A 10,874-nucleotide genomic window follows, 5' to 3' on the forward strand; every position below is an offset into this window, starting at 1 on the left:
TAAAAACTTGCAAGTCTCTTGTACCAATAAAAGTTGAATGTATACAGCATCCTCATCTGTCCAGCCAACATTTTATACTTATATGTACGCATGCATGTTTAAATTATTCCATTTTTATGGTACTGAAGAAGTTCATAGACTCATATATAAGTAGTACAGGCAACTGTGGTACATAGGTGGATGCTGCAAAGTAATGAGCAAACACACAAGCTGTCAAATTGTGTGATTAGTGTGTAACAGAAGTCACTTAAAGAGAGGCAAGATTGCACCACTCTTACCCATATCAGGAAGTATTTCATTCAACTGGTGGTCCTTTTGGGTCAGTCTGAAGGCCCTAGTCACTAAGTAACACTTTACTCCACAGGTATTTGTTGATTTAAATTGGGCTATCTGTATAGTAAAATACTTTCATGAGAAATTAGGGAACCATAAGGCTCATTGACTTCCCTAGATCTTATTGGGAAGTGAAAGGAAAAAAAATATGCACTCCTAATAAGAGTGAGAAAATTTGAATCTTACTGAGAAAGAAATTATTTATTTGCTATTAAATATTTATAGAATCAATTGGAGGTACTAAGTACTAATATAATATTTAGCATGTATATACATTTCCGTATAGTACGTACATATATATATACACACATATATATGTATGTATATATAACGTTTTAAAGATTATTGTGCCATTAAACATTTGCCAAGAAAACGAGAATGAAGAAATGCAGTTCCATTGTATGAATTACATAGTATGGGATTATCATGTTTCAAAAATATATCTGTAAAAACTAATCAGAACATTTGTTAGAGAACCCTTACACAATTGTTAACCTTCCCTTTACTGAGGTACTGAAGAAAACTGCTTAACTGGATTGATTAACTAAAAGAGATGATAAAGCAGCTGGATTTTATTTTTTTTCCCACTGCCTACACCCTTGACTCCTAACTGTGCAAGTTGCATATGCAGACACAGGTTTCTTGGAGTGATTCAAGATATAGTAGATCCAGAGAGAGGGCTGATCCTTTACTATTTCTTCTTAAGTCTGCAGTTTAAATTTTACATGAGGCAGAAGTACAGGACCAGACATAAAGTAGTGCCTACATTCTAAATGCAAATTTTATATAAAATTTACTCCAGGGATGTGGAGATGGAGAATACAAAATGTATTTTAGTAATGCAAAAGTACAGTGAAGAGGATCAATTTTCCCCTCTAGCTACTTTAAATCTGAGCCTTTTCTAAATAGAAACCAAGTACACTGTTTCTTACTGTGTCTGTTTTGCCAATACAACTACAAAATATAGTATCAGTAAGTATGTTAGAACAGGCTGTACACTAGGTAGAACCAAATGTTTTCTAATCTACTGACTGGACCATGAAAACCTCCAAAACACTCTGTGTAGATAATGAGGGAAAATAAGACCAACGTTAGATATATATGTTATGAGGAGTTTCAGTTAGCATTTTCCATAGTTGTCATAATGAAAATTCTTATAGAAACCACAACACACTTTTTAAGGGAGGAAATTCCTCTTTTAGCTTTATATAGATTTCAGGGAAAAAAAATCATGATTGATGTTATACAGTGAACACTGTAAAAAAGAAGGAATCATATTTTCCATAGGGATTTACACTACAAGTGAAACTTTACTATTCAGTAGCATCAATACATTAATTAATTGCTTTATATAGACATTACATGGTTGTAGGAAAGTATAATTTTCTGTCTTTTAGTAACTATTACACTTGTCAGTAGGAAAAAAAATGTGGAGTGTTTCTTTTTTAGCTTTCTGACAACTCCATTTTACAGTAAAAAAAAAAGTTGACATTACTTAAACAAGTGTCATGGAAAGTTATTTGTTTTTTAAAGCATGAGTAATAAATCAAATTATCTCTGGTTGTGCCCTAACCTAAACTCTTTCCTAAAGTGTCACTTTTAGTTAAAATCAATTTCAGATTTTAAGTATTGCTCCGCTCACCTAATTGATAGCAACACAAATTCATGATAGGCATAAAATGAAATTGTTTCTGTGTCACAAGTCAATAGCTTCTTGAGGATTAGTTTACAGTGACCTTGTACAGGCAGGTTTTTTTTTCTTTTTTTTCCCCAGTTATACATGTTCAATTTCCAGGTCATCGATTACTTGAATTTTGGTTCTTCAATCTGTCAATTACCACTGGCCATTTCTATTCAGCTTAAAGTATTAGATACACCTGGCAAGTAGAACATTTGGTGTTCACAGATCACAGGGCATGGTAACTCCAAGGTATTATGAATCTTCTTTAGGTACATCAAGTGACTACAGTGCAACTTCTTTCCCACTAGCTGCATACACAAAATGAGTCTGTGTCAGTTCTGATACACTCAGCTCATTCCCCTATGACTCAGAACAGCATATCAGGAGAAGCACAGGATAAAACAGATATGACATTTCAAATATATTTAATAGTCATTATCCAGAGCCTGCTTTCAATCTGAACGTTAAAAATCACTTTGGAACATACCTGTAGTGTTTGAACATTAAGCTGCATTAATCATGAAGTAATACTTTAAATTAAATCAACTGGAGCCAATTTCTGCCCTCACCTTCACTCTGCAAGTTCACTGCTCTGAAATAAATCTTCTGAGTTTCAACTTTAAACTACCTGCTAAAAATTAAGTCATTCTTTGATTAGTATCCTATATCCAATGGTCCAAATTCTGCCATTTCTCACATTCACAAAAGTCAGTAGAGGACAGTGTGGATATGATTGGCAGCAGAATGCAGCCCGGCGACAATTTCTAAATGAGCTTTGGTAGAAGACAGAGTGTGTAAGTCTTTCACTATAAAGCAATCATCAATGTTGACTCAGGCTACTGGAAATCTGACTAGTTGTTTTGTTGGTTTATGACAGGATGTGAGTTTTGTTAACATTTGGAGGTAGGAGGAAGTTACCACATACATTTTCTTTCTATTTGACTAAGCAGAATTTTCAGCACTGAAAAATTGGTTGTTTATGGGGAGAGGAGGAGGCAATGGGGCCCCAGTGATACTGTCAAAAAATATATTTATGGATATATATTCTGAAGAAGGAAATTTAAAAAAAATTAAAACATACATCTTGGAATGATAGCTCATATTTATATACAAGATTGGAGGGCTATAATACACTGTTGCAATAGATGTCCTCAGTGTGCAATTTCTTCCCTGTCCTATTAGTTACTGCAGGTGGTAGGACCACTTGCCCTCCCTCTTCTCCACCCCAAACCAAAGAGTAGTGAAACCTGTGGAAGTGCCTACATCTGTCTGACAGTCTCCTGGGAAAATCCCCCAGCATGCCTCAAATGAGCTAAATGCCTGCCCACACTCTCACATGCACCTCTTTGGCGCTGCCGTAACTCTGTCTGTGTTTCACTGGGCGTTTTCTTTTGAATCAAATGGGAAACATCAATGAGACAGCAGAACCAGACCCACCAGATGTTGTCTGGTTCCACTTCCATTAAGTCCACCTCTCTTTAGTGACTTGTGTTGGTTCCTACAGTAGTGCCTTACAGCAGATTGCACTGCAGACAAAAGGGAAAATTAAACCAGTGTCTAAAGTGAGGTCCAGGGTATTCTAAAAGTCTCCTACCTGAATTATGGACATCCGGCTCGGGGGAGCCTCGCTGGCGTTAGTCCCTTGCCCTGTGAAGCTGGTGTGGCAGCCCACATGTCCCTGGGGTACAGTCAGGTTGTTGGAGGCGGGCTTCAGGTACATCACCTCAGACCTGGGAGAGCTGAGGGGCAGGCGGGTCTGGTAGTCAAAGTACATGGGTGAGGTGGCCAGGGATGGGCTGCTCACCACGTTCATGACATTGAGGGGACCCCGGCTGTCCTCGCCCTCACTGGGCACCAGCATAATGTCATTCTTGCTGATCTTCTTCTTCTTGCCCTTGCCCCCTCCACTGCCACTGCCTCCTCCTCCCCCGCCACTGCCTCCCCCTCCTCCCAGCTGAGGGTGGCTATACTCGGCAATTCGACAATTATAGGTGCGGATCTCCTTGTTCTCTCGCTTGCACTTCACAGCAATAGTGATCATGGCAGCCAGCAAGATGATGGAGACAGTGCTCAGTGTCACAATCAGCGGCAGTGACAAGTCCCAGTGCGGCCGCCGATGCTGCTCACCGTTCACCTGCGGCTCGCCAGCCTCGGGCAGGGGCCCCGCCAAGGCCCTGACTATGAGCTTGGCCACAGCGGAGAGGCTGGGCTTGCCATGGTCACTGACTTTTACCACCAGTTCAGCCACAGGGCTGAGCTCCTCCCAGTAGGGGTGCAAGGTGCGTATCTCACCACTGGTGGGGTCCATCTCAAAGAGGTGCTCCTCATTGCCTTCCACAATCTCATACGTGAGGCGCCCACTCTCCCCAAAGTCACTGTCCAGGGCGCGGACGGTGCCCACGGGGTAGCCCACCCCAGCATTGCGTGGCACCTGCAGCTCAGCAGTGTCATTGATGAGGGCAGGCAGGACGATGAGGGGTGCATTATCGTTGACATCGAGCACGGTGACGCGCACTGTGGCATTGCTTTCACGGTGGGGTGAACCTGAGTCTTTGGCCAGCACGCGGAACTCAAAGTGCTTTGTCTGCTCATAATTGAAGCTCCTCAGAGCGTAAATAGCACCATTTGTGGGGTTGACAGAGACATAGGTGTAGATGGAGACATCTCCCACATGCCCAGGCAGAATGGAGTAAGACACTGTCCCATTTTGGCCCAAGTCAGGATCCTGGGCCAAGACTGAGCCCAGGTACTCTCCAGGGATGTTGTTCTCAGGCACCTGCAACACATAAAGATTCTTGCTGAAGCGGGGTGGGTTGTCATTCTCATCAAGAATCCGGACAGAAAATGACTTGGTGGAGTTAAGTGGGGGATTGCCCCCATCACGTGCCACTATGGTCACATTGTACTCATCCTGCGTCTCACGGTCCAGGGGTCGGTCGGTGACCACAGTGTAGAAGTTGTCATAGTTCTCCTCCAGGGTGAAAGGAACGGCACCAGGCCCGCCGCCACCGCCCAGCACCCGGCACTGGAGCTGCCCGTTCTTGCCTGAGTCACGGTCGGTGACCCGCACCAGGGCAATGACAGTGCCTGGTGGGGCAGCCTCACTCAGAGCTCCCTGGCGAACAGAGACAAAGCCAATGGTGGGAGCATTGTCGTTGCGGTCGATGAGGCGGACAGTGACCTTGCAGTGAGCAGGGATAGGATTTGGCCCCAGGTCCCGAGCTTGGACATCAATCTCAATGAGGCCACTCTCCTCATAGTCCAGGTTACCCTTGACACGGATGAGGCCGCTCTGTGGGTCGATGCTAAACAGGTCACGGACGCGCTCAGGTGCATAGCCACTGAAGGAGTAGAGCACCTCTCCATTGGTACCCTCATCAGCATCAGTGGCGTTGAGGTCGATGACTGCCGTGCCTAGTGGCGCGTTCTCTGGCAGCTCTACCACGTAGGAGGCTGCCTCAAAGATGGGGCTGTTGTCGTTGGAGTCAATGAGGCGCACATTGATCTGTACCGTGCCTGAGCGTGGTGGGTCACCACCATCCAATGCCGTCAGCACCAGGGTGTGGTGACTCTGCTCCTCACGGTCTAATGGCTTCTGGATCACCAGCTCCGGAAACTTTGTGCCATCACCACGGGACTTCACATCGAGGGAGAAGAGGCCGTAGTCATCACGAGTGAGAAGGTAGGTGCGCAGACCATTGTCCCCAGCATCTGGGTCGTGGGCGCTGGTGAGGGGGAAGCGGGTGCCTGGTGCAGCATTTTCGGAAATGTCCATGTCCACTTGGTCAGAGGGGAATGATGGTGCGTTGTCGTTCAGGTCCTGAATCTCCACTTTGATCATGCAGATCTCCTGGTCATTGGCGAACACCTCGAGGGACAGCTGGCACTTGGCACTGCGCCGGCACAGCGCCTCACGGTCAATGCGCTGCTTGGTGTAGAGCAGCCCGCTCTCCCCGTCCACGTCCAGGAGGTGCGGGGCTGAATTCTCCAGCACCCGGAAGGTGGACTTGGGGCCGCGGCCGCCCCCGGGGCCGCCGCCGGGAACGCCACGCTCCGCGGGCAGCATCCCGCCTCCCGGCGCGCCTGCCGCCAGCCGCGCATCGCGCCCGATGTTCCCGATGACCGTGCCCGCTCCCTGCTCCTCCGGCACCGAGTAATTCAGGTTCTTCAGCGATAGGGCGGGAGCCCAGCAGAAAAAGAAGCAACAAATGGAAAGGTACATCCCCGAGCAGGGGTGGGGGCGGCAGGAGCAGCAGCGATGACCAGGGTTATCCCCGTCTTCTTTGCCTCCTGCGCTGGGGTTGCTCTTCCTCCTCTGACGGCTCCTTCTTTCCTTCCTTTTTGGTTTTGATTTTTTTTTCCCCCTTCTCTTTCCCCACCCCTATATTTCAAGTTCTTGAACCTGTTGCTCTAAAACATCTGCAGAGACACAGGATGAGAGGCAGCAAATAGACCATGTAGCTCAGAGGGAGGGAGCAATCGGGGGGGTCGGGGGGAGGGGAGGGAGCAGCTTCGGCAGCGTTTCAGCAAGAGCTTGCCGTGCTTACAGTCCTCTCGCAGTTACTTCGTCTGTCCAACTTCGGCAGTGGGAGGGTTTCAAAAATCAGAAAATTTGCAAAAGATCTTCTCCTCCGGGCAGGCGATGTGTTCCGGATCCTTGAATCCCCGCAGATGAACAAAGAATAATAAAAATAATAACAATAATAAAAAAACCGGCGGCAGTGGTTGTTGTTCTAAAAACGATCAGAAATATTTCTTAAATATGTGTATTTATATATACATAGAAGAAGGGTATGGTCACAGGTCTGTAGCAGAGGTAAAAAAGCTTATTTGCTACTCATCGCTTGTGATGCGATTGATGGAGTGGAGGGGTAGGAGAGAGACAGAAGGGGAAAAAAAAAAGTCTCAGCTTGTTGTTGAAGCCCTCTTCGTGTGCAGTGAGCGGCAGTGAAATGTCTGACTGCACCGCGGGGTTGTTGGTTTTCAGGGAGTGTTTTGCTGCATTTAGAGATCTAATCTTGCATTGCTTGCGGCGGAGAGCTGCATCTCGCTGCCGTCGGTATTTCCCCCCTCTCTGTCTCGTACACCCTGGGTCACTGTTTCCTTCCCGAATCAGAGGGAGAGGGAATGAGGATTGCAGGGCAAGAGGGGAAAACAAAACACATTAAAAAAAAAGCCCAAAACCCAAACCACTCCGCCCCCTCCCGCAAAAACTAGTGTTCGGATTTACAGCTTCCTTTCTCCCCCTTTACTACCAGCCTCCCACCCGTCGTTTTGGGGTGAAAAATTTAAGAAACCCACCAGTTCACCTTCATCTCTAACAGTAAATATATATTTTGAGAGAAAGCTCAATCAGCAGCACGCTTGGGTTTCTTTAAGACAGGCCAGTAGCCGCCGCCACCACCACATCCTTTCTCTCCGTGTATCTATGCGTGTGTGCGTATGCGTGTCTGAGGAGCTGCACTTTTCTCGATGCAGTTTAATTCCAGTTTGCTTTTCTCTCCAGCCGAGAGGAAAGCAACAGGCAACCCATAGCTGGACGCATAGATTTATTAAAAAAAAAAAAAAAAAAAAAAAAGAAGCAAGAGAGGGGGTGGGAGGGCGGGGGAAGAAAGAAAAGCCACCACACATACACACACACACACTCTCTCTCTCTCTCTCTCTTTTTCTTAGTCTCGCTAAAAGGGAAACAGTCTCTGTATTCACAGGGCTGCGCTATCAAGTGCCTCTTCTTTCTATTCAGCGTCTCCTTCCAATGACACTGCCTCCTAGCCCTCTTCATTTAGGGGAGGTGAGAAGAGGAGGAAAAACAATCCTGGCGATGAATAAAGTGGGAGATCTTTTAATCGATTAACTCGCGTATATTAAAACCTATACAGTTCCGCGATCAGTGTGATGCATTTTTTGCAGTCCTTTCAAAGCTTTAACAGTCTCTCTGAGCATCTTGGTACAGGGAGAAGAGCGGCAGCAATGCCAGATGCGTTGCCCCTCTCTGATATACACCTTTCCTAGTGATACAGTGTATAGGTAAATACTGGGGAAGGGTAGCAAAATATTATTTCAGGTTCTTTTAACAACCTGAAATAAATGAATGGCAAATCCAGAAATGCAGGTGTTTCAATCTGCTTGGATGAGTCAGATCCAGCGGAACAAATCACATTCACTATCGCCTCATGTTCCTCCCTTCACAGATATTAGTTGCAGCTTCTTCCTAACGCTTCTCTGACTCACTCTATAGACAGGAAAGAAATTAATCAGATTTATATTTTGGAAAGGAAGGAGGGAAGAAAGAAGGGGAAAAAAAGAAAAAAAAAAAAAAGGAGAAGGTGGGGGTGTCGGATCCAGCTACACTTTTACTATACCTCTTTCTCCGGGAGACTGAGGATCAGGAAAACAAGGCTGTTATCCACTCACTGGCACAGAGGCGCGTCTGTCTCCTGCTTTGCTGAGTGTTTTTAACCACCTTTCCTCAGTGTTATGTGTGAAATATATCAGAGATCTTTCACATTAAAAGAAAAAATAAAACGCAATAAAAACATAGGTTTCCAATACATAGCTCACAGATCTAGTTCCGAGTCTCAGTTCTGCACTGTTTTTTCTCCTTTATTTGAGTCCGGACCCAAAGTACACAGTTAATTCTGCAACGTGTGGCAAGGAGGCTTTCAAACGCAAAAGAAGAAAAAACAATTATTCTTCTCTGCCTCATTGATGGGTGGCCCCTTGCAAACAGACGGTCGCCAGTCTTAGCCAGGCAGCACGCGGAGCGAACGCCGATCCCCGATAAACCAGATCCATTTCACCAGCCGCCCGCAGGTAAGTGGAGAATTCAGTGAAAATTCAACAGTTGGAGCCGCGCTCTGCCTCGCTCGCTCGCTCGCTCGCTCGCTCTCTTTCTCTCTCTCTCTCCCCCCTCCTCGCCTCCCTCACTGCAGCACTCGCGGGGCCGCCGCGCCGCGCCGCGCTCACCCAGCGCCGCTCTCCGACTGCCGCTATTCACCTCACGCCGCGGCTTAAACATTGATACGGATTCCCCGCCAGCCAATGGGCGGCGGCGGCGCCGGCCGGCCCCGGCGCGGCCCGGCCAATGGGAGGAGGCGGGCGGGGGGCGGGGCCGCGGCGGGCGCTGGGTGCCATTGATTAGATCGGCTCCGAGGGGGACGCGGGGCGCACGAGCGGCTCGCGCGGGCTGCGGTGTCTGGCCGCTCGCGCACCGCAGCGCCGCGACCCCGGCCCCTCACCCGGCCTCCCCCTCACCCCTGCCTCCCCGCCGCCCTTGTTTGTTTATTTATTTGTTTGTGAGACGCGTTAACAAGTCCTTCGCGTTGACGGGTGGGGAAGCAGGGGGGACGCGGCGCTGCCGAAGTCGCCCAGAGCACCGCGAGGGCGAGAGCTTGGCTCCGCCGCGCGGTCCCCGAGTGACCGCTGGCCCGGGATGCGCGGCGGGAGAAGGGACGTGTGGGTGGGGAGACACCCCCCGCCACCTCCGCCCCGGCCCTGCGGGAGCCGCCCCGAGCGGGTCTCGCCCTCCCCGAGGGGCAATTCCCGACGGCGGGAGCGCATCCCCTGCCGGCGGGGAGCGAGGCGCTGGCAGCCGCGCCGTGAGGGGCCGGGGGCCGCAGTGGCGCCCGCCCCCGCCCCCGGCACGCAAGGGAGGCTCCCGGCCGGGGGCGGCGGCGGCGGGGGGCGGACTGAGACTGGAAAGGTGCGTGCTCGGATTGCCGGAGGGCCGGTCTCGACCCGTGCGTACGGAAATGAAGCTGCCATTTGTGACGAGCGTGTAAGTAGCAAGAATCACTTAGGGAAAAGGAGGAAAAAAAAAATATAAAAAAAAAAGAAGAAAATCAACTCTGGAGCACTTACAAGACGCTCCTGAATTATTTTAGGAGCGTCTCTTAAAAGAGTCAGTTAAGGCAGCTGCTCGTTTGCCTTGCTCAATAGAATAACCTTCAGCCCTGAGTTATTATGTCCATAAATATAATATGACTTGGAAAAAGTCTTGCAGATTTATAAATTCAAATGAATGTTCTTTCCAGACCCATCTTCTCGTCCTGAGGACCTCTTTGTAGCTGTGAAACAGATAGTTTGCCATCAAGAGCGAGTCTGCTAGTAACCGTTATAGAACTAATGCCGTGTTAAAATGCAGTGTATAAATAAACTATACATACATTAGTGGCAGCAGAAAACCACTACTCTCAGCCGAGCCAACTTTCTGTGTGAGAGCGACGGACAGATGAAATAAAGGATATGTTTACAAAATGGGCTTTGCTTTCTGCATGAGGGCTTCAGATTGGCTGAGGGAATTTGGCGTGCTCGGCTAAGTCACGTATTTGGAGAAGTTCCCTATAAAAGCAGCACAGTATTAAAAGTGGAACAAACACCAGCGTAAGCCCCTGAGCCATCAGGAGACCTCGGCTAACTGCAACTCGAGTCCTCTGCTTTCCTCTCCTTATTCTGCAGTTTATGCCAAACCTTTAGGATGTCTTAGGATGTCCAGAGATTTTTCCACGCCAGTTCTGCTAATTGAGGGGGGGGAAGAAAAGGGTCATTGCAATTATGTAATGGCTCCCTCTAGCGTGCCAGAGGTACTGCTGCATTTGGGGTATATCCCGTGTCCGTGCATCCTGCGGGGCGTGAGTGTGTGTGTACGTGTCTGTGTACATACATACCGTGGGCTGCACACTGTGCCTAAGTGTGTGCACATGTGGTAACAATAGTTTCCTTTCAGAGCATGAAAGCACCAGCAGGAGTTAAAAAAAAATTAAAATAGTTTGTATTACGGTGGCATATAATGCGTAATATATTTCTGACAATGTTTGTCATGTTTAGTATAAAAAACAGCTTCAAAACCCAGGATGAATTT

The 10,874-nt window shown here is 47.7% G+C and overlaps 1 protein-coding gene across 5 annotated transcripts in view; it reads right to left on the minus strand.

Moving 5' to 3' along the window:
• The window catches only part of PCDH17 (protocadherin 17), an 89,782-nt gene extending 80,802 nt beyond the window's left edge, over nt 1-8,980 (minus strand). The window contains exons 1-2 of one of the 5 annotated variants that reach the window (XM_036388632.1): nt 8,377-8,979; nt 3,609-7,117 (exon numbers count right to left, since the gene is read on the minus strand). In XM_036388632.1, the coding sequence (XP_036244525.1) occupies nt 3,609-6,236 (2,628 nt within the window). In that variant the 5' untranslated portion in view covers nt 6,237-7,117; nt 8,377-8,979. Of the gene's footprint in view, nt 1-3,608; nt 7,118-8,376 lie in introns of all 5 variants that reach the window. The other 4 variants (XM_036388538.1, XM_036388360.1, XM_036388301.1 and 1 more) reach the window with 4 other exon arrangements.
• Nucleotides 8,981-10,874: the final 1,894 nt, after the last annotated feature.

Source organism: Molothrus ater, chromosome 2, assembly GCF_012460135.2.
Source record: "Molothrus ater isolate BHLD 08-10-18 breed brown headed cowbird chromosome 2, BPBGC_Mater_1.1, whole genome shotgun sequence".
NCBI lineage: Eukaryota > Metazoa > Chordata > Aves > Passeriformes > Icteridae > Molothrus > Molothrus ater.